We start from the raw sequence: 23,541 nt of genomic DNA on the forward strand, positions 1-23,541 counted from the left end.
CAGTTTCTTCTTAAATGGGGCACAGTTGATTCAATTAATGTGTTCCAATTCCGAAATAATACCTACTAATCAAAACTGAGGAAGTTCAGTCTGGCATTAAACCCCACGCAGTCTATAAGCGAAATATTACGAAGAAGATGCATGTATTCAGGATATTGAACTAAAAGTAGAACGTTACCTCAGGTGGGTCCCATACGCATTCCCCCGTAGTGAGGTTAGCATACATATGTTCCTTTGTCTTGGGCTCGATTATTTCCACCCATTCTACCCTAGAATAAAACATCACCAACCAATTAACTTTAGCCGCACTAGAACAACGCAAAGCACCACGGAAGGAAGAGTGCAGGGCGTGACATTAGCGATTTCCGCGTACTTTATTGATTTTGCAACTTTCAACTGAGGATATCGGAAGTAAATTTGTCACTATTTTATAAATAACACTAAAACTTCATATTACCTTTCTGAAGTCATTTTCCCGAAAAGAAAATCACTTTACTAAAGTTTTATATGCATCGTAAACAATCTAATCTACCTAAAATACGGAAGACGACGGTCAGAAACCATCCATGTTTACGATAGTATGTTCCACTTGCCACTTGCGATGCGAGCAACGAATTGCGACAGTTTAGTCGTTTTTCGTTGGGAATGTGTTGCGACAGAAATAACAAAACGAGAATGACGATAATGTATTATCCATTTCGATATGTTTTCCGCATGAACAGTTTTGTCGAAATTACATATTGCTTCTCTATATCCTCCGAAACCAATTAATAACACTGTTTTGAAACATTTAACGAAGGTTAATGTTGCATTAAATCGAAGCATTTCGTAATCGATTCATTCGATTGTGAATAATGAATGTACATTGTCCTGGCAACACATCATGCACTGAATATCGTTTATGAAGATAGCTTTCAGTTTATAATTTTTTTTTAATAATTTATGATGCAAATTTAATTGATACTATTTTAAAACATTTGATAAAAAATTTTTTTTACAAAAAAATCTATGTTAATGAGATAATCTAAAGCTAATTTGCTAATTATTCAGTTTTTTTTTTAATGGCAATTGAATAGATAACAATCTTTGTAAATGTACATTTATTAAATAAAAAACTCATTTCGTTTGTCATTTCATTGCCGTCAATGCCGTCATTGTACTCATTGTCATTTCACTAACAGACACACACGACACAGGGTCCCAATTAAAATTTTCAATAATTTAAAATTAAGTAATATAGAACCTTATCGATTGTTTGAATTACAGTAAGTATAAAATAACCTCAGCAGTTTCAGTTACTCAGAATATATATTCAATGTTGCGGACCCTGACTATTAACCTTACAAAATGCCGGCGTACTAGTTATGCTGATTCATTTATTAGTAAATACCGTCGGTATTGTTCCGGGACGATAGAGACCGAAAAAAATACAAAGCCAAGCAAAATAGTTAAGGGTCAGTAATACATGTATTTATGTATTAAGTACTAACACTTAATTTTATAATGGTACTTTTGAACTTAGGTGTCACTTTTATATTTATTTAACCTTACTTTATGTTATTGGTTGATCTTATATTTTAATGACGGAGTTTATGTTTTTGTTACATTTATAATATTTTGCAATTGGGTTATATTCTGTATATACCTACCTATATGTATAAACAAGAATTGGACTCTCCTGATAAAATCTACCTACATATGTTCTTAGGAGGATATGTTTATCATAATATATTTTTTTAACCCCCGACGCAAAAACGACGGGGTGTTATAAGCTTGACGTGTCTTTCTGTGTGTGTGTATGTCTGTCTGTCTGTTTGTCTGTCTGGGGCATCGTAGCTCCCGAACGGATGAACCAATTTCGATTTAGTTTTTTTTGTTTGAAAGCTGAGTTAGTCGGGAGTGTTCTTAGCCATGTTTTATGAAAATCGGTCCACTATGTTATGGTTGGGGGTTTTTTCAAAATTTTAATTTTGTGGTTATTGCCTAGAAATAACAAAAGAGAACAATTTATATGACATTATGGTATTATTGCAGCCATGGCCGTGGACAAGTCAAATTTCCTGCTGCCAAACAACCAGAGGTTTGTGGAGTTGGACAGCTCCCAAGCCTTTAATAATCTGACTAATCAGGAAAAGCTTTATGCTCATTATTTGAGTCAGGTATAGTTTATTAATACTTAATAACTAAATAACTACAACATTATTAATATGTAAATACTGTTTAGTAAATTTAATAAAAATTTGCTAAGAAATGGTGACAAGGTAAGATTATATGTCTCACTTCTCCAATCATATGTATCCTGCCTTGTACATTATTTACACATTTAACGTTCACTAAAGTTATCAAGCCGATAAAGTTTGTTTGTCCCTTTCCGACGTATTAGTGTGATAGAAAAGGACAAACAAACTTTATCGGCTTCATAAGTTTCATAACTTTAGAGTATGTTTATGAATAAGGGGAATAATATATATATAGATGTTTCCTGAATTTTAAGTTAAATTATTTCACTTCACAAATGAAATATTATATGAAAGACAAACTACAATATAACAGTAGTTATGATCAACACTTTTGATGACTTAGACTTATATTGACCGGGATATAGACCATGATTACCTTTTTGATTTTAGTCGAGCTCCCGATATTTCGACGCAGTTGCATGCATCATGATCACGGAAAACTCGTTTTCCGTCAATATAAGTCTAATGAAAATAACCATGAATCATTCAAATTCTTTTTGATGATTTGTTGGTTAAAGATTGCTTAGTCACATTAAGCCTAAAATTTTATTTGTAATCAATAATCATTTTTTTAGGCTGCATGGAATGGAGGTCTCATAGTCTTAATGCAGACCAGTCCAGAATCTCCGAGAATTTTCTCCTTACTGCATAGAATCTTCCTTGGAGAGCCCTTGGAGGCCTTGAAGAAGTCTGCCTTAGCTGCTGGTGCTACTGAGGATGATTTCCAAGTAAGTAGTTACAAATTTAAGGCCCTTGATACTTATATATTTTTGGATCTTCTGGGACACGCTTGGTAATTGGTATTATTTTTTTTAAATTGAGGATGCAAAATTTATTTGTGGTATTTAATTGACACCATTTCAAAGTTCCCAATTCTCTTGACATTTGAGCTTATTTAGTTGATATTTGGTTTTGATTTACAATTGAGCCTCAGGAAGAACATATCACGGACATTGTCCCTTAAGGCTGTAAATGTTGGGTGGAAGTTTTCTCTTTGTCTTCTTACATTTTATGATAAATAAACTTGAATCAAAGAAAATGTAAAATAGTTAAAAAAACAAAACATGTTCCATTGTTCCCATAGATAGGCAAAGCCTACCACAAGTTTTATCTATGAAAAAGTCTATTTTCCCATCAATAGAAACTCACCACAAGTTTATCTATGAATGAAATAACCACATTCTGACCTTATATTGAGTTTAGGTAATATGCCTTTTTACTTACTTACTGATAACATATGTTAAACCTACTTGTACATATTCTGAAAAAAAAAATTCTTTTGAGATAGATACATTTTGTGGTAAATAAAGTCATAAAACCTAATTTTATCACTGCAGCTTACAGGAACCAATAAAGTTTTATTTGAGGCACAGTTTTAGATTTCCCTAAACTATACAAATTGCTACAGTATACAGTATTTTATAAGATCATTTTTTTTTAAACGCGTTCATGGTAAACACGGCAATATTTTTGTTCACTCGTGGCGAACCCAGTTCGCGTTCGCAGTTAATTCGCTCGCAACTCGCTAGTGTGAGAAGGCTTTTAGTGCAATAGGTATGGATTAAGCTAGGAACATACTACGCGGACGTCCGTCGTAAATCGACCGCGGACGGGGATCTGGACAATGAAATTACATATAACCGTGCAAACTATCGGTCGACGGACGTGGACGTGGCCTTGAGCGCATGGACGTCCGATCGAAATCTGGCTCGCTGGATGTTTTGTTCCGTGCACACTGATGGGTCGCGGTCGCGGTCGATTTACGACGGACGTCCGCGTAGTATGTTCCTAGCTTTAAGTTATCTTGGGACAAAATAGTGACATGCATCTTTATCAACACTTTTGTTTCAGGCCTTCCTAGTGTACGCCGGCGGCATTTTCGCCAACAGCGGCAACTACAAAGGTTTCGGTGACACCAAGTTCATACCAAACCTGCCCAAGGAGTCCTTCGATATCATTGTCAAAGCCTCCAAGGCATACGAGAATGACACCACACATATAACCAAGCTGTGGCAGAATACGCAGAATGCTATATACAGTTTGGCGCCGAGGTTGACGAGTTTAGGTTTGGCTGATAAGGTGAGTGTTTTGTAGGTATAGATTCTTGAGGGGTATTTCATACTTAACCAAGTTTGCTTTATTTTCACTTAATTGGCAATAAAGAAAAAAAAATGCATTGTAAAATTTGTACAAAAGGAGAACTTAATGCTAGAAAGCATACTCTACAAGTAGGTACGGATAAGTTAGTGAATAACAGTTGGACCCACTATATTCGATTTGTAAGTTTTAACAAAGTAATAAGATAGGTTTGACAGCTAGCCATAAAGCCTAAAGGCCTATTTAATTTGACGTATTAAAAATATTTGTGTTGGCGTAAATGCCAGAGGATAAATAAAGAAACATTGGCGTAATCAATTAATCATATAATGTTGTATACAAGCTTACTATCGTCAAGGTGTTAACTAACAATTCGTAAAAGTTAATGCCTAGACTTAACGTTCATTTATGGTCAGGTAAGAGTGGTACTGAGTTTTAACCGAGGCTAACCGCTCTAGGCTTGCCTGATAAGGCAGGTCAATGATCTTTTGTACTTGTGATAAAGTGAGAAAGGTTAGATACTATAATTAAGTTTTTTGTAAATGCCGTAAGATCTCTTTTGGCTTGGCCTCTGTTATTTATTAATAACTACTAGGTTTTAGAATTTGTTTGTGTAAAAAAAAAACTATTCATGACATTGCAACAATAATAACTGGGTGTCTGTCATAAAAATGACACAAGATGACATGAATATTTACTCTCTTGGAACTAAACGTACGTTTGCAGTACCTATTTTCATGAAATGCGTAAACAAAGTCACAATCGTTTACGCTCCATAGCAAACCGATTGGAAGAGTCCTGTCGCACTAAAAGAGAAGAATACGTCGTCGCAAGACGCGGAACGGACGCCAGCGCCGCGCCGCCCGAATGTAATTTAAAAAACGTCTCCTCAGTACATTTTGTATAGGAAAGACGTGAGACGCGCCACGACCGCGTCGGTTGAGGCGCGCGCCCAGGTCGCTTGGGACGCGTCCTCCTACGTCTTTCGTTGTCGCCTGTGTGTAAATAGTCCCTTGAAATAAAAACACTTGTGACAATCGATTATGCTGCGTGGTGAACAAAACTGTATGTTGCATTAATAAGAGAGAACGATACTGTGTACGCTACAAAGCGTAAACGATGATAATATGAAGGAAAAACATTTCGCACTATATCTGTACCGCTGGTGGGGTTCCGTCTTTGAATATGCCCTATAAAAATGTTTATTTTGTCTCAGGGTATCACAACATACTTCTCAAGCAACTGCACTAAAGAGGACTCGGACCTAGTAAACGAGTGGATGAAAACCAAGCGCATCGAGGCTTACATCTGCCGGACGTTCAAAACCACCGCCCAGGATGGATGTAAGTTTTATTTTGTACCAACCATACATGTTTACCTAACGGCCCTAATGCTACCTTAATTTATTTAATACTGATTTCGGTAATTTAGACACGAAATCGTGTTTAAAATTTGATTTGAATTATGTATTGTTTATCACGTTTTCTGAATGAGTTGTTTAATGGTTTACTTGAAATGCAAAGACTACTACTTTACTTGAATGCGTATAACTAAGATCTAACTAACCTCTGACAACTCAAGGATGGTGTTGCTGTTGTCTCGGCCATGTTTTGTAAGTTTAAAAACTTAAGTTATACGCGATTAAGTCCCGTTTGCAATTTTAAATATGTGTAATTTGTTTCTAATTGATTACAGTCTAATTACCATAATTTCAGTACCTCTCTTCACTATCCGCTACGCCAGCGTCGACACGTCCCCCCTCTCAACTACCCCAGAAAAATACAAGAATGCCTACTTCATCGAGTCCCGTGGAGACTATTCCCCTCTCCTGTCGCTCGCCACACAACACTTGAACACGGCCATTACGCACGCCTCCAATGATAATGAAAAGAACATGTTGAAACATTATGTGAAGAGCTTTACTGAAGGCAGCCTGGATGAGCATAAGGAGGGCAGCCGGTTCTGGATTAGGAATAAGGGGCCTATTATCGAAACGTAAGTTTATTTGCTCTTTATCGAATCCCGAGGAGACCTCTCCTCCTATCTCTCGCCACACAACACCTGAACGTGAATACGGCTGATACGTATGCGTCAAAGGATAATGAGGAGAACATGTTGAAACATTATGTGAAGAGTTTTACTGAAGGCAGCCTGGATGAACATAAGGAGGGCAGCCGGTTCTGGATTAGGAATAAGGGGCCTATTATCGAAACGTATAAATTCAGGGAGTGGTGAGCAAAGTACGGCCCAGGGGCCACTTTGGCCCGCGGTAGTATTTTATCCTGCCATCCACCAGTCCCTCCAAATAGTATGTGATATGTAGAATGGTTTATACAATAAATGATTTTTATCTTATCTTTATCTTATCTATATGCCCAGCACTGTATTAAAAAATGCATTGTTGGTGTAAATCTGGGCCTCCTCTAAAATTCTTAAATTATTGGCCCCTGATGAAAAAGGTTTTGCCCACCATTGGACTAAGGTATTATCTAAGGAGTCTAAGGTTTTCTATATCGACCCGCCGCGTGTTGCACCATTCCCACGGTTTCCATTTATAAAGGAATTTTTTTTCGCTAGTTTTGCGACTGGCGCTGCCTTCATTTTGTCGGCTTTTCTGTGTTCAAACGCATGGTGTACAATTAGTCTTAAAAGCTGCTGCAGGCATGAAGGTTTGACATCCTATAATATAATTAATAACGTATATTTGTGACAATCGGCGCCACTCCCTTCAGGCCTTCACGTACCTTGCCAATAAACTTGTGTTTTCTGCACTGGACTTATTAGTAGATGAGTTACAATAAAAAGTTTTTCATCCGATCCGATGCATCAAAACTAACTATTGTTTTTTGCAGCTATCAAGGCTTCATAGAGACATACCGCGACCCGGCCGGGCAGCGCGGCGAGTTCGAAGGTTTTGTGGCCATGGTCAACAAGGAGATGTCCAAGAAGTTCGGAGCACTCGTCGATGGAGCCGAGAGGTACTTCCACTACAGTCCATATAACCAGGAGCGAGGCGTAGTCATCATATCAGCCGAAAGACGTCCACTGCTGGACATAGGCCTCACCCAAAGATTGCCACAATTACCTGTCCTGCGCCACCCGCATCCAGCGGACTCCTACTACCTTCACCAGGTCATCAGTCCACCTTGTGGGGGGGCCTACCCACGCTGTGCCTTCCGGTACGCGGTCGCCACTCGAGAACCTTTCCGCCCCAACGGTTTGTTCTACATGCAATTTGCCCCGCCCACTGCCACTTAAGTTTAGTGATTCGGAGGGCTAAGTCGGTTACTTTGGTTCTGTTGTGGATGGTCTCGAGGCGTAGTAAAGTAATAATATCGCGACATTTCTACAATGGATAGAAAATTTGGTGCTGTTTTTTTTTCTTATTTGCTGCCTTGGCTTATGGCTTATACTGTCTGCTGCCATGAGTTGAAAAGAAAGATTACCTAAAATGCGACATAAATTGACTGTTCCCCGCAGATTCATAAAGATGCTGCCGTGGGGCTCAGACCTGGAAAAGGACACGTTCCTGAGACCAGACTTTACCAGCCTGGATGTGCTCGCCTTCTCGGGCAGCGGCATTCCCGCCGGCATCAACATTCCCAACTGTACGTAACCCTGAGGACCTACCGCGAACAATGTGTGACGTCCCCGCCATACTTGCGATGATTTTACAAGTGTTTCAGATAGGATAGGCAATACATACATCATTTTCTGTAACCCGGGTCCTAAGAATTTGCAAACTTAGAGTCTTTAAATCACTCCAGCAAGCTGTCGCGATTTAATGTACTCTCGTTTACAATATTTAACTTCCGTCCCACGTTGCACAATTTACTATTATTGCTACGCGCACTTTAAGCCGTGCGGCGCAGTAGAATTTTTCAATAGTTAATCCAATGTATCTTGTACACTATGTTTCAATGCAATTTTAACTTTAAAACAAAGCATGTAACATTTCTTTTTGTACTATAAATCAAAGATATAAAAATTTAAATACCTGATTAAAAAATACATTCAAAGTTCCTTACACAGTTTCGGATGGTTGCGTAGCATAGCATTCTGTTACAGACGACGAGATCCGTCAAAACGAGGGCTTCAAGAACGTGTCTCTCGGCAATGTCATCCCCGCCGCCTATAAGGAGTCCGTCATTCCCTTCCTCAATGACGCTGACAAGCAGCTGCTGGAAAAATACAGAGTGCCTGCTTTTGAGGTGAGACTTAACACGAAGTTTTTGCAAGAAAGGGACTCCTTTAAATATAAATTAGAACTTGGTAGTTTTACGAGACTCCGCTTAGCGCTTAAACCTAGCTATACCAGGGGCGGCTCACTCCGCATTTCTTCCATACATTCCGGCGGCCGCGAGTTCGCGGCTCATAAAGTTTGACGACCTTGTCGCTGCGCAATAGAACTCAATGTCGTATGCAGTCCATTGACAGGTTGTGGACAGTGAGCCTTCTGTACTTGTACTTTTATATATTCTATGGCTATACACACAATTGTTGACACTCCGTAGAGATCAAAACACAACTTGCGCACCCATACGGAAAACCTATATAGAGATATAACTACCAGTACGGTAATACGCTACGGGGCGTGATGGATCGTGACTTTGGCTAGATCGGCTCAGAATATTTGGAGCCTTGATTTAGGGCAGTTTGGCCCTTTGGTTCAGTAACGGACATGACTATTTTAAGTTATATTTATAATATTGTAGGTACAAGTGGGCTTGCATGAGCTACTCGGCCACGGCAGCGGTAAGCTCCTGCGTCAAAACGCCGACGGTACATTTAACTTCGACAAGGAGAAAGTCAAAAACCCGATTACAGGTAAGAAATATTTCTTCAAATGAATGCCACACTTTGACTGTGAAAAGTGAAACTCCAAACTTTTTACCTTATCACCTTGTACTACTTCTGTAGCTGTATTTTTTTTAAATTATGACTGACATGATCCAATTGTCCATCAGGTTTGACCTGACAACATGAAGACATAGTCTAAGATGGAGATCACCAGTTTAATAATAGCCTGCACACTCTTGGTAATTGAGACTGAGGTCATTACATACATTATTAATGTTCCCAGGAAAGGCTATTGAATCCTGGTACACCGAGGGCGAAACCTACGATAGCAAGTTCACAACCCTCGGTTCAGCGTTCGAAGAGTGCCGCGCTGAGGCCGTCGGCCTCTACCTATCGCTAGTCCCAGAAATACTCGAGTACGTATATATATTGTACAGTCTGTGGCCACGAGTTAGCCCATTTATAATTTAAAAAAAATAGTGTAGTTGCAATCTTATCATTCACGTCGACAAGTGTTTTGGTTAGGGAATGCTGAATGCAAACCGGTTAACCGGTTTTGAAGGAAAAGGTTCGGTTATTAACCGGTTTTACATTCCCTAGTTTTGGTTCGTATTGCCATATCATAAAGCTACGTTTTATCTTAGTGTTCTGAACAGTTCTGAGCGAGCATTCATTCGGTCGTGCACCGATAAAGGTATGGAAAGTCAAGTTAGTGTTTTCATCTCCGCACGAACGAACGACCATTTATCGACCTTCATTTCATAACCTACTAATAATTATAGACCTTTTTCAAATCTCCATTTCAATGTATCCAGGGTATTCGGGTACTCCGGCGAGGAAGCGCAAAACGTGACCTACGTGAACTGGCTCAGTCTGCTGTGGAACGGCGCCGCCAAGGCCACGGAAATGTACCAGCCGTCCACCGGCACCTGGCTGCAGGTGCGTATTTTCGTATATTTTACCTTGTGTACTAAAGCCTGACCAGAAATATAATAAAATAAAGGGTTTACTGGTGAAACCCGATAAATCGAGATCATTTTGTCCTTGAAATAACAACATTGGAAATTGCACACAGGCCGAATTTCAAAAACCAGTTTGCTCAAATTATCGGGTTTCACCAGTAAACCCTCTATGACTATTGTCAGGAGGGCGCTGTTATTCTGATGTATGAGTTGACAGTTTAATATAATATGAAGAAAATAGTTCTAAAGCTGAGTTTAGACCAGCAAGTTATTGCTGCAAGTGTTTAGACGCAACTATAGGTAAGAGTGAGTGGCAAGTATCTGCATCTCTTTCTTGCATATACTTCTGTCTCAAAACTTGCAGCAATAACCTGGTCGCCTAAACTCAACTTAATGAACATCCGCAACATGGCGCTTGTATTTCTGGTATAGAATTAGAGTTTTGAGTTAGGTTTTCTCTGTTCCTCTTTGCGTGTTTTATCTTGTTTTTTTACTTTGTATGTAGTCCGTTGCTGTTGGTTCTTCATTGGCTGTTATTTTCCAAACAATAAATTATTAACACGGCCGTCGGCATTTGCTTACCAATCTTACCATCAAGCAATCTGTCTGCTTGTTTGCCTCAATAAAAAAAAAACTTTATATTTGCAGGCGCACGCGCGCGCCCGCTTCGTATTAATGCGACTTCTGGAGCTGGAAGGAGACGGTCTGCTCACCGTGGTAGAGGCTGAACCTGGCCGAGACCTGCTGCTGACGCTGCAGAGAGACCGCCTCGCCACCGATGGCAAGAGGATCATAGGTGAGTAGGTCTTTGCTATCACTTCACTGTCGTATAACTAATGATAGTCCCAATGGCTGTTCACTCAATATTGTATGAAATTTTAAGCAGCCTAAGCAATATAATATCAAATACGGTCAAGTTCATTACTACAGAGGCCGGTGTACAGTCAACCAATTGGAACCCTAGGCCACTGAAGAACTATGTCATAGTGACGTTATAAATCAGATTGTAAGAAATCTCTTACTGCTTGTCATTTTGACATGGTTGTAGAGTGGCCTAGGGTTCCAATTGGTTGACTGTACGTTGTTATGAGGCTGAGAAGTCCCAATGGCCGTTCACTCAATATTGTATGAAATTTTAAGAAGCCTTTTTTAAGGAATATAATATCAATGTTGTTTGAGATAATAAATATACTTAAGGTCTAATAAAAAGTGATGTTGGAGAGTTGTAAACTTCATTATCTCACAAATCTATTTTATGTCTCATCCACAGGCGACTTCCTAGTGAAACTCCAAACACTAAAGGCGACAGGTGACGCTGCGGGGGCCGAGACCCTGTTCGACAAGTACAGCCGCCTCGACGAGCCGTGGGGACGGTGGAGGGACATCGTCATGCTGCACAAACAGCCCAGGAACATCTTCGTGCAGCCCAACACTGTTCACAAAGGTCAGTCTAATAAGAGCAACTTCCTAGTGAAGCTATAAATGCGACAGGTGACGCCTCTGGCGCCGAGACCCTGTTCGACAAATACAGCCGCCTCGACGAGCCGTGGGGACGGTGGAGGGACATCGTCATGCTGCACAAACAGCCCAGGAACATCTTCGTGCAGCCCAACACTGTTCACAAAGGTCAGTCTAATAAGAGCAACTTCCTAGTGAAGCTAAAAAGCTATAAATGCGACAGGTGACGCCTCTGGCGCCGAGACCCTGTTCGACAAGTACAGCCGCCTCGACGAGCCGTGGGGACGGTGGAGGGACATCGTCATGCTGCACAAACAGCCCAGGAACATCTTCGTGCAGCCCAACACTGTTCACAAAGGTCAGTCTAATAAGAGCAACTTCCTAGTGAAGCTATAAATGCGACAGGTGACGCCTCTGGCGCCGAGACCCTGTTCGACAAGTACAGCCGCCTCGACGAGCCGTGGGGACGGTGGAGGGACATCGTCATGCTGCACAAACAGCCCAGGAACATCTTCGTGCAGCCCAACACTGTTCACAAAGGTCAGTCTAATAAGAGCAACTTCCTAATGAAGCTATAAAGGCGACAGGTGACGCCTCTGTCGCCGAGACCCTGTTCGACAAGTACAGCCGCCTCAACGAGCCGTGAGGACGGTGGAGGGACAGGACGGAGGTGGTACACTGCGGAAAAGAGACATTAATTATTATTTTTTCACCACACCAACGGGTAAAGATCAATTTTGCTATTCGAAAACGGATAGCAAAATTACATTTTATCCACAAGAGTGCAAAGTAATTTTATACCAATTTTAACTTGATGCCTTGAACTGGCTGTTAGAATTTACCTACAAATAATTATTTTGATTCATAAATATTGAATAGATTGCTGGATTTAATTTAGTTTGATATGTTTTATAGTCAGTATTTGAAGCAGTGTGGTGAAAAATTTTGTGTTTCACTCGGTGGCAAAGTTGGTTTAACCTTGAAAGTCTTGAAACCCTCACAACGCTCAAGATTCCACTTTTTGAACCACTCGCTACGCTCGAGGTTCAATATTGGAATCTTTCGCTTGCTCGAGTATTAATATTGGCACGTGCGGTTAAACAACAACTGCCCCCTTGTAAAACAAATAACTATTTGTCTCTTTTATATTTTATCTGTGGTCTTGACAATAAATCATTTCATTTCAGGTAATGATGTGGAGCTGCACCGCTACCCGGCCAGCGCGGAGGGCATGGTGCGGTCGTGGCTGGAGCGCTTCCCCACACCCGCCGTGTGCGACCTGCTCGAGCAGCTGGCCGAGGCCGACAAGCCGCACTTCTCCGACGTCACTGTCCTACATGACAGTTAGATGCCAACAGCCAGCCGAGGAAAACGACCGCCATTTTGAAAACATCAAACTGGATCCCGGTACTTCTGTTGTGTTGTGTTTTCAAAATGACGGGCATTACGACGACGACTTATTTCAACTGTCTCGTGGATTTGGACCTCGTGTGTCTAAATTTGACTAATATACCTATTTAAAAAAACATCGTGTATCGGCTAAAAGAGCAAAAAATTGTAACTTTCACAAGAAAAAAGGTTAAAATATTCCAAACATGAGATTATCGAAAAAAACGGTCACATTGTCGGTTGCTATGAAGTTGCATATGCAAAATATGAGCTGGAACTCCTATACTATTAAATAAATGCATTTTTAATCCATCTAATGTGTTATTATTTTGTACCCCCTCAAGAATCTTAACTGATATCTTCAAGTTTGCGGTCAGCGACTGTTAGGTGCAGAATGTAAATGTATGAATGGATTGGATTGCAGACACAAATGAAATGTGATTGTATTAAAATAGTATATTGTGCAACAAGGGAGGTAAGGGGATTTTGTCGACGAGTGTTAATAACTCGCGACAGCCGCAGGCTGGAGAGTTATAGGCACGAGTTTACAAAATCCTTACCTCCCGAGTGACACAATATTTTTCATCACATTTGAGAGGACAAAACAGAAGAAAATCATAAGGCAAAACAAAGGACGATTACGATTACGCTTTTTTGTATGGGCTATGTCAGTCCAGTATTCAATTGTTCTTGGGCAAAACCTTCAACGAATGGCGGTGTTGTACTGTCCGTTGCTATGGCAACGCGATCAAGCTCAAATCGAGATGGCCGTCACAATTTTCTGCCAGATTGCAAATTATAACGATTTATCTACGCGAAATTTACAAGGTAAATGTAAAATACACTGAAATAGTTGTAAAACATAAATAAAACGCATTTTTCATACCGTATAATATTTTTTTCCCCTCACTAGCTCGGAAACACGTGTTTTGTCCTTTAATACCAGCGGGTAAAAACGCATTTTATCCACTAGTGGGTAAAGTAATTTGACCTTGAATAAAGTCAAATTAACTGCTTTAAAATCAATAAAAGTAGGTGAATCTAGTAATAAAGATGATTTACCACCTGCGAAACTACTGGAAGCAGTGATAAACAAATATTGTTATACAAGGGGGCAAAGTTGTATTTTAACGCCGAGTGTGGAATTGAAAAACGAACAAGTGAAAGGATTCGGTGGATGGTTCGAGAATAGAATCCTGAACTTGCGAGTTTTTTAACACACGAGAAGTAAAATACATTTTCCCCTCACTAGCTCGGAAACACGTGTTTTGTCCTTTAATACCAGCGGGTAAAAACGCATTTTATCCACTAGTGGGTAAAGTAATTTGACCTTGAACAAAGTCAAATTAACTGCTTTAAAATTGATAAACGTAGGGGAATCTAGTAATAAAGATGATTTACCACCTGTGGAACTACTGGAAGCAGTGATAAACGCATTTTTTGCGTTGTAGTTTCCTCGCTATAGTGAGGGGAAAAGTTTTGTGTTACACTCGGGTGCAAATGTATTTTACTTCTCGTGTGTTAAAAAACCCGCAAGTTCAAGATTCTATTCTCGAACCACTCGCTTCGCTCGTGGTTCAACTATAGAATCCTTTCACTTGCTCGTTTTTCAATTCCACACTCGGCGTTAAAATACAACTTTGCCCCCTTGTATAACAAATAACTATTGCACCCGAGTGTAACACAAAACTTTTCCCCTCACTATAGCGAGGAAACTACAACGCAAAAAATGTGTTTATCACTGCTTCCAGTAGTTCCACAGGTGGTAAATCATCTTTATTACTAGAGTCACCTACTTTTATTAATTTTAATGCAGTTAATTTGACTTTATTCAAGGTCAAATTACTTTACTCACTAGTGGATAAAATGCGTTTTTACCCGCTGGTATTAAAGGACAAAACAAGTGTTTCCGAGCTACTTAGTGAGGGGAAAATAACTATTATAGCTTAATAGTCAAATTTTAGTTGTGCAAAAAAATCCTTGTAACATCCTTTGCCTGAGGTATTGTATGGATTGTATTCATTTTTAAAACTAAATCCATTAGCGAATATTAGCAAATCCAGAAGCGAGCCGAGCTGGGACTCTCGGAAGAGTCGGAAGGTTACGTTCAACTTGAAGTGAACAGATAGGTAATAGAATATTTCACCAAAAAGGGCCCTATTACTAAAGATCTCCCCTCTCACCAGAATGTATCCCGTGAACCATAAAATGTGATAGATACTAGATCATAATAAGACAAACAATGCTCAAGGAGAATAAAATATGTATAAATTTAAGAAGGGTCCCATACAACAGACGTTTTTATGCCTTTTTATGTATAATGGCACGGGGGCACTTGGCCGGATATTTTTTGTTTTTTTTTTTAATAGTTTTTATGGTTTTTTACTACCTACTTGACTCATGGACTTTCAATAGGGACTGAGCTCACACTTTTTTGCCATACTAAATTGAACTTTATCACCGGTGCAGAAAGGCGTTCTTATCAGACTAGTAAAAGTGTGTCCACATGAGAGGGTCAAAGTTGGGGCTGGTGTCCCTCTCGCACGTGTGACCAGTGTTAAAGAGATTACTATAGTAGTAATCTTTTTAACACTGTTCACACTATAGTAGTAATCTCTTTAACACTGGTCACACGTGCGCGGTCACACGCGGTATTTTTACCTGTATGATAACTAAAGTTATGAACTTCTTAAATTATTTTTGTATTATTATTAATTATTTTCGAGGCAAGGATATTAATACCTTGTAACAAATTGGTAAGTCATTATTATAAGCCATAAAACCAAAGATTTGCGCAATTACAAAATACCTTTAATTCCGTATTAGTAGATTTGGTAGTAACTTTGAATATTGACAGGTATCCCCAAATAATGACAGTGATGACGTCATTCAAATAATTTTGACAGTGGCAATAAGTGCGAGAGGGACACCAGCCCCAACTTTACCCTCTCATGTGGACACACTCTTTGGCCTAACAACTCAATCTAGCTTAATAATATATAAATCTATGACTTGACTACTTCCGACAAGCCTCCCTAATAAAAATTCGTGTAAAATGCATATACTCATCCTTGACTTCCTTATGACTTAGATAATGTATTGAAAAGGGACGGATATATGCTAGTTATTTCTCTTTTTGGTAGGTGGTCTCCGGTTATGTGTTAGCTAGGGATGTTACTTTGTCGATTCAATTATCGATAAAATATGCACTTACGTTCGTACCTTAAAAATAATATAAACGTGATAGTATATATAAAAGTCACGAAAACATACAATATTGATTATAAACATTTCATTGGGATTATTATGTGGCTTTTTGGCTATGAAAGTCACATATTCATACATTCTTGGCTAACCGTACTACTGATTGCAAATAAATGGTTTGTTTATGTACTTACCTACATAAACGTTCACTTCTCTTCTCTTACCAAGTCCTAATATTACATTATCATACCTATATCTTTGATCATAGGTCTGTATGCCTCTCTTTTTCTTTAACGTGAATAAAAAGGACGACATGTTGTCTATGACTATATTTCTATGATAGTGTAATATCGGCCTATTTAGGCTTCCCACAGACAGTCTTAAAAATTCATAATCTTAAAAAAAACTTGTATGCAATCTGACAGTTCAAATCTGTCAGTGTCTTGTCAGTGTCAGTTTGAACTGTCAGATTGCATACAAGTTTTTTTAAGATTATGAAAATTAAGACTCGTCTGTGGGGAGGCTTAGTCTGTAAAAATAGAGATGGGAAATACGAGTATAAAATAAATAAATACATTCTTCTCTTCTCCTTACGCAAAGACCTAAGTAATATAATTCATGTAGCATCCATCTAATTTCTAGTCCACCACTGAAGAATCTACTTACCTCAATAATAGCTTCTCTATCAAATAGAAAATAAAACAAAACGGCATTGTAGGTAATATAATTTATTACTTCAATAAGTTCAACACTTTCAACTATTTTCGTTCAAAGTGATCGTGGATTACCTATATTGCATGCAAAATCAATTCTCTGTTGTTCTTCGAATGTTAATAACGGATATACCTGATTTTCGAGAACGACAAAACCTATTTAGTTTAACAAGAGCAAATAAATTGGACTCAAATTTCTTTCAGATACTTACAAGAAATACTGGATTTTCCTCTTTTTCTTGGAACTTGTTATTTTTTGTTCTATTTATAATTGTATTTCATCATTTGCACAAGACATACATACATACATACAATCACGCCTGTATCCCATAAAGGGGTAGGCAGAACACATGAAACTACTAAAGCTTCAGTGCCACTCTTGGCAAATAAGGGGTTGAAAGAAAACGAAACTGTGACATTGCACTGACAGGTTGCCAGCCTCTCGCCTACGCCACAATTTACACAACAAGGTAGATAATAGCATATATACATCACAAGCTTAATACAATACACATAACATACTTTAACAGGTACGAGTGGCAACGAATCTTCTAAGCCAAATATCTATCAATCATTCCTAATATTATTATTTTAAATACCAGTGACCACTAATTCACAGTTATTGACCCTTAAATAATATGGTTTTAGTTAAAAAGCTTCTTATTTTGTCACGAGGTTCACAAGCCTGCTTGATGATGTGGTGGATGCGTGCTGTTAGATATACCTTACACACAGCCTTTATCAGCAACATCCTGTGATTGTTTTCAAATTCTTGTTCATGTGAATGCACCGTTAGATTATCAAAAAGCCTAGTTCCTATAAATGTCCCTCCGACTTTATTTATGATGGACATTACATGTTTTTGACGGCCTAAAAATTCGGCGCGCACGGTGGTTTTTTGCTGCCTTATAATTCTCTCAGTGGTTTCACATATTTTAAACACATCTTTGGATGGCATTATTAGTCCGCCTCGGTCTTTAATACTGATCAATGTTATTATCTCTGAATTTTTTTCTCTGCTGTATAGACTTTCTATGCATTGTTCACACTTTAGAGATTTTTGTAGTTTTCGTACCACATATCCAGCCATGTAATGTACAATGTCTTTTGAATATTCACTCAGCAGACTCGGCGATGGAACATAGTCGTGATCTTCAAGATGGAACTGCATTATATTTGATGATTCTGAGTTTTCAGCATCACGTACAAGACATACATTTCCACTGCTCTGGTTTATAGCATCGACTGGATTTTTAGGCTTGTAGTTCAGAATACTAATCTTTTCCAAAGGTATGCAATTTCCGGTAGAACCATCCTTAAATTGAGCATGCACTAGAAGTCTTTTGTAAGCGGCTTGAAAGTTCCGAGCAGAGGGATTATTATTAGAACCACACTTTGCTCTTATTGCTCCAAAAAGAGTTCAATCTGGTCTTGAGACATCTTAATATACGTGTGCACAGGTATTTTAACTTATTCTTGATTACTGTATTGTCGAAAATTTTTAATAGTGACTTCATGCAGACCAAGAAGCCGTTAAAACCAGTTTTTCGGTTTGAATCAATTATGTATGTTTCGTCATCCATTTTCAAGTTTCGAATGTACCAGTCGGCTGCTTCAAAGAATAGTTTTGTCTCTTCGTAGTTAAAGGTTGACAGTGCCCGTTTCCACCCTTTGGCTCTCAAATTTCGACTGTTAAATATGTCAAAGAGATTGTTGAAGATTCTAATAAATTTTATGGTACCGTCACAATCTTCGAACCCGGGGATCCTCTTATCTTTGCAATATTGCAAAGCATCAGCCACAGAGTTGCTAAAAAGCTGTGTCGCAAGGCGGACCTTCATTTTTTGTTTTATAAAGTTGATATGTGATCGCCTTAGTTTATTGCCAAGATGTAATCCCTCATCTTCTTGTAATTTAACAAGCTGTTCTATATGTGTCCAGGAGATGATATTGTTGTCAGAATCTTTCAATGTTTTTTTATCAGCGAGTGCGTTTCGCACCAACTTTATGTTGTGACAAGGATCTGGCCATAAACATATCTCTGAATTGGATTCGCCACACTGAAACGAAGTGGATTCTGCAGTTACACCACAACCCAAATTATTGCACATGGCAATATTTGAAGCTGCCCCATCGAATGTGAGTGCTACGACAGAGATGCCACATTCTTGTAGTAGATTTACACATTGTCGAACTAGGGTCGCTTTCTGTTCAGAATTTATGGAATGTATAAAAAAATATCCAACAGGTATTTTCCAAGTTTCATTTAAGCATGTAGCCATAAATGTTAAAGCCTGTGTCGCAACGGGGACTGAATCAGAATCTAATTCGCAACCGAGATTAACGAAGCCGTAATAGTTTTGATTATGACTGTCCCACTCAATAAGTTTGCGAATCGCCATTTCGTCAATGGCTAATGTACAGAACAATTGTTTTTTCGGGTTTTCCTGTACTCGAGCTTTGATACTATCAAAAGATTCGGAGGTGAACCCGGGATTGCAGTCAACTCCCTTGTACCATGCAGTAATAGTTTTCGGATGTGGCAAGACGTCTTGGAACTGCTCACGGATGAATAAGTACGCTTTCGGCGAAAGGTAATGTAATGTCACTGCAAATTTTTTTATTTCATGGCTGTACTCTCTCGTTAGGGCTTCACCTCCTTGTTTCTGCAAAAATCTTCGTATAATGTCATTTTGATTAATGTTATGTAACAGTGTAATGTAGTCATAATATTTTTTCGTGGGGAAATGTTTTTAAATCTATTTAATTCATGCCGCCCTCTTGAAATTTTTGGTACAAATTGACTGTTTGAAGATGCTGACGTCTTGTATCCTAGTTTTGCATTAAAGCTTGGTGCCTATAATGAAAAATATATAACAATACAGGAATGTAGTTCATTATTACCAGCTTCCTCAAAATACGACCACAATTTTATTATTTATATGTACGTTTAAATGTACAAAATATGGGTTTAATACGTAATTATTCTTATGTGTAATATTGAATTACTAAAGTACTAGTGTTTATTAATGAAGTATGGTGTCATGTTTGTACATACATACTATTACATACATACATACATACTTATAATCACGCCTGTATCCCATACACGGGTAGACAGAGCACATGAACTACTAAGTTTTAGTGCCACCCTTGTCACAATTTAACCCATATCCCACAGTCGACTTGTACGACACCCACGGGAAGAAAGGGGGTGGTGAAGTTCTTAACTCGTCACCACACGCGCCACAGAGGGGAAGGGGGGGGGGGGGGGGATCATGTTTGTGCCTGAATATATTTCTAATGATGGAGAAAAACTTCAATTTACCAGTTTATTATTGGAATGTGATTTAGACTCGGCACAGTCGACATTTGACTTCATATCCGTGACTTCCAATATAGGTGGCGTTGTCTCAATTGACTAGAAATTAGAACATGAGTATAAATCTCTAATGTGGTATCCTATACTTTCAAGGTACTTATGCAATTCAATGAGCACCGCAAAACAACCGTAAAAAATAACAAATAAACATTATACAGGATATCCTCAGACACCCCGCAGATCATTAAACAACTTCTTTATTCTTCTTCTTTTTTTATTTTTATTTTGTTTTTTGTTGCAAAGAATTTAAGTTTGTGGTTGAATAAAAAATGTATGTATCTATATTTTATCAAGGGGTACATACCAACCCCGAAATCATTTGTGGTAGACCACAGGCAGTATTTACAACTTATTATTGGTTTACTGGTACTGTTATTGATTGACTGGTAGAGGATTCCTCCAGAACAAAAATGATGTAGCGAAATAATTATTCAATAAACTTACCAATTCCAAGGGGATATCAATATTTTTTCCGGAGACTGCATTCAGACTGGATATTTCTATTTGTTCTGTATCACACAAACCCATAGGCACTGGATCACTCACCTTTTAAAATATAATAAAATTAAATTACATTAAATCTCTACAGCCGAACGAATGTGCAATAAATAAATAAACTTACCAATTCCAAGGTGATATCAGCGTTTATCCGTGAGCCCGATACATTCGGACTGGACATTTCCATTGGTTTGGTATCACATATATCCATATGCACACCAGGCACTGGATCATTTACCTTAAAACATATAAGTAAATGAATGATAATCGCTATAACCAAACGAATGTGCAATAAAATAATTTTAAGAAAAAAAACCACCGCCTTTGGGGTTCTGGTAAAAGCTACTGGCGAATGTTGGATTATGTAGAAATGTGTAGGTATTTTTTTAAACTGCCTTTAATGCTTTAATTATTTGATAGCAACACAAATGAATATACGTATACCGTTAAGGTTTGAGGAGTTTCCTCAATTCCTCATGAATCCAATTAAAAGAAATCGAAGATTGACAAAATTTGACTTGAAAACTCAATATTCTTTACAAACACAACTAAATAAATGTCACTGTTCTGAACTTAAATGCTTGCTATTCTTATAAAAATACCAAAGTCACTATAAGTGTGCCGTTCAGATTTGAGGAGTTCCGTTCTGACCATCATCAGCAGTTCAACTGCACCAAATGTCACTGGTCACTGTTCTGGACATAAGTGCATGCTGTTCTTATAAAAATATCAAAGTCACTATAAGCGTGCCGTTCAGATTTGAGGAGTTCCGTTCTGACCATCATCAGCAGTTTCACTGCTCTAAATGTCACTGTTTTGTATGTAAATGCATGCTGTTCCTTAAAAAACACAAAAATCACCATATGTGTGCCTTTCAGATTTGAGAAGTTCCCCCAATTTCTCCAGGATCCCATTATCAGAACTGGGTTCTGTGAAAAATGGGATCTATCTGTATACATATACATTCAATAAAAAAATTCAAAATCGGTCCAGTAACGACGGAGGAAAACATACACACGAATTGAGAACCGCCTTCCTTGAGAGATTTGAGGCGGCGGTTAAAAAAGAAAAATGAAATAAATAAACTTACTGATTCCAGGGGTTTTCAGTATTTATCCGTGTGCCTGATACATTCGGACTGGACATTTCTATTTTTGCGGCATCACATATATCCATAGGCACATCATGCACTGGATCATTTAGCTTAAAAAATATAAGTAAATGAATTAAAATCGCTATAACTAAACGATTTTGCAATAAGAAAAGAAAAGAAAGATGAAACAAATAAACTTACTAGTTCCAAGGGGATATCAGTATTTATCTGTGAACCTGATGCATTCGGAGTGGACGTGTCTATTTGTTCGGTATCATATATATCCATAGGCACTGGATTATTTGCCTGAGAAATATAACTAAGCTAATTAAAATCACTATACCCAAAGAAAAATAATCCACTATATGTATATTATGAAATCAAATTTACTAGCTATTTTCCTAAACCCATTTCCTATAGTTTCTAATAATGCCTATCGAGGTAAAAAATATAATTTATGTTACTTTTCCAATTTTGCGGCGACTTCTGTACCTATTAATAACTGATACATGAGATTACATGTATAGGAACATTAGGATCAGGAGCACTTCTTTTAAATTAAAATATGACTTATATACCTAAGTAATATTTGCCTATTGCTAGATGCTAACTAGTCTAACTACTGAAACCACAAATATTCGTTTAAATATTACCAAAAAGTCTGTGTTTGTCAAGTGCAACTCTGGTAAAGCCTGACTTTTTAACCTCCTCCATTTAGTAGTTTTACTTGGCAGAAAGGAGTCCGATGAAAAGTGCCTTGAACATATTTTACTATGGCTGTTCCAAGACCAATCTTGCCTATTAACTCGCTGAATCCATAAGCGTTTTAATTGCTCGTCTTTTGGAAATCTAAGAAATATATAAAGTTGAATTTGGGAGATAGCTAAGTAACAAGAGAATCATAACAAAGAACAGTAATCATTGATGTATTTTTTAAGGTATGAATTTCGATATATTATTGCAATGTCGATAAAACACATCACATCACTATGCTAGAATTTGCGAGATAACTAAATAACAAGAGAATCATAACAAAGAACAATAATCATTGATGTCGTTTTAAAGGTATGCATATCGATAGGTTATTATTGCAAGGTCGATAAAACACAACACATCACTATCCCAAAAAACATAACCTTTCCGCGTTAGAGAAAACTTTGAAAAAATATGCATAAATCTACACAAAATCGAATGAGATTTGAGTTGTATAAACTACCAATATGAACATTTATATTTCTATCAGGTTCTGTCAATAAAGATTATCAAAATTTAAAGAAACTTACCGATGAAATGTTATAACCTCCTGCGTGTTTTCTTTCCTCCCTGAATGAGATTTACACCACTTGATCACACAAGCCATACTTGAAACAGAAACTTAGAACTATCACAAATTTATACCCAACTAATTTTTTCACGATATATCAGAAATTCTCAAAAAATATCTAAAAATAGTCAAGACGACCATCGAAGTCCCGCTAGAAATTGAAACAATATAATACGACCATGTAAAGTTGTCAAAGATGGACACCGAGTGTACAATGACAAACGTATATTTAATTTTGTCGTATAATAAATGGACCCCAGGTCCGTTTTGACATCAGCATTTGGGGACAACCTTCGAGAAAACGAAAGAAGTTGTGGAATATTGTCTCATTCGCTCATATAAAATAGGTAATAGTGTGGTGTGAGTAAGATACATGTCACC

General features: G+C 38.1%; 3 protein-coding genes and 1 long non-coding RNA gene across 8 annotated transcripts in view; 1 reads left to right on the forward strand and 3 right to left on the reverse strand.

The window, feature by feature from the left end:
• LOC125226103 (rho GTPase-activating protein 39) overlaps nucleotides 1–665 on the reverse strand; it is a 28,654-nt gene extending 27,989 nt beyond the window's left edge. For all 4 annotated transcript variants that reach the window (XM_048129966.1, XM_048129964.1, XM_048129963.1 and 1 more), the window contains exons 1-2: nucleotides 458–665; nucleotides 179–269 (exon numbers count right to left, since the gene is read on the reverse strand). In XM_048129966.1, the coding sequence (XP_047985923.1) occupies nucleotides 179–269; nucleotides 458–471 (105 nt within the window). In that variant the 5' untranslated portion in view covers nucleotides 472–665. The remainder of the gene's footprint in view (nucleotides 1–178; nucleotides 270–457) is intronic.
• Nucleotides 666–1,138: 473 nt separating this feature from the next.
• Nucleotides 1,139–13,258, forward strand: LOC125226579 (dipeptidyl peptidase 3). 2 transcript variants are annotated; one of them, XM_048130583.1, is made up of 15 exons: nucleotides 1,182–1,454; nucleotides 2,035–2,159; nucleotides 2,816–2,968; nucleotides 4,092–4,319; nucleotides 5,554–5,680; nucleotides 6,053–6,332; nucleotides 7,190–7,315; nucleotides 7,818–7,945; nucleotides 8,406–8,548; nucleotides 9,053–9,164; nucleotides 9,421–9,553; nucleotides 9,953–10,076; nucleotides 10,748–10,895; nucleotides 11,370–11,543; nucleotides 12,745–13,258. In XM_048130583.1, the coding sequence occupies exons 1-15, from the start codon at nucleotides 1,316–1,318 to the stop codon at nucleotides 12,903–12,905; spliced, it is 2,301 nt and encodes a 766-aa protein (XP_047986540.1). In that variant the 5' UTR covers nucleotides 1,182–1,315; the 3' UTR covers nucleotides 12,906–13,258. The 2 variants fall into 2 exon arrangements, with proteins under 2 accessions (XP_047986539.1, XP_047986540.1); XM_048130582.1 differs by lacking the exon at nucleotides 12,745–13,258 and having other exon boundaries at nucleotides 1,139–1,265; nucleotides 11,370–11,617.
• A 6,249-nt stretch (nucleotides 13,259–19,507) lies between these two features.
• Nucleotides 19,508–21,046, reverse strand: LOC125226539. Its single transcript, XM_048130530.1, has 4 exons — nucleotides 20,868–21,046; nucleotides 20,690–20,791; nucleotides 20,192–20,284; nucleotides 19,508–19,720 (listed from the first exon to the last, which is right to left on the reverse strand). Exons 1-4 carry the CDS (start codon nucleotides 20,952–20,954, stop codon nucleotides 19,508–19,510), a joined length of 495 nt encoding a protein of 164 aa, XP_047986487.1. The 5' UTR covers nucleotides 20,955–21,046.
• Nucleotides 21,047–21,841: 795 nt separating this feature from the next.
• LOC125226724 lies at nucleotides 21,842–23,297 on the reverse strand. Its single transcript, XR_007177118.1, has 3 exons — nucleotides 23,120–23,297; nucleotides 22,038–22,142; nucleotides 21,842–21,946 (listed from the first exon to the last, which is right to left on the reverse strand). It is a non-coding gene; the product is annotated as an uncharacterized LOC125226724 (long non-coding RNA).
• Between the last annotated feature and the right edge of the window lie 244 nt (nucleotides 23,298–23,541).

The sequence above is a fragment of the Leguminivora glycinivorella genome, chromosome 5, assembly GCF_023078275.1.
Source record: "Leguminivora glycinivorella isolate SPB_JAAS2020 chromosome 5, LegGlyc_1.1, whole genome shotgun sequence".
In the NCBI taxonomy this organism is placed as follows: domain Eukaryota; kingdom Metazoa; phylum Arthropoda; class Insecta; order Lepidoptera; family Tortricidae; genus Leguminivora; species Leguminivora glycinivorella.

Coding starts and splice junctions, on each gene's coding strand:
- LOC125226579 (XM_048130583.1), top strand. CDS start 1,316: ATGTTGCGGACCCTGACTATTAACCTTACAAAATGCCGGCGTACTAGT. Junction 8,549..9,052: donor ACAGAGTGCCTGCTTTTGAG/GTGAGACTTAAC, acceptor ATAATATTGTAG/GTACAAGTGGGCTTGCATGA. Junction 10,077..10,747: donor CCACCGGCACCTGGCTGCAG/GTGCGTATTTTC, acceptor TTATATTTGCAG/GCGCACGCGCGCGCCCGCTT.
- LOC125226539 (XM_048130530.1), bottom strand. CDS start 20,954: ATGGATATATGTGATACCAAACCAATGGAAATGTCCAGTCCGAATGTA. Junction 20,285..20,689: donor TTGATATCCCCTTGGAATTG/GTAAGTTTATTG, acceptor TCTAATTTCTAG/TCAATTGAGACAACGCCACC. Junction 19,721..20,191: donor CACATTCCAATAATAAACTG/GTAAATTGAAGT, acceptor TTTTCATTATAG/GCACCAAGCTTTAATGCAAA.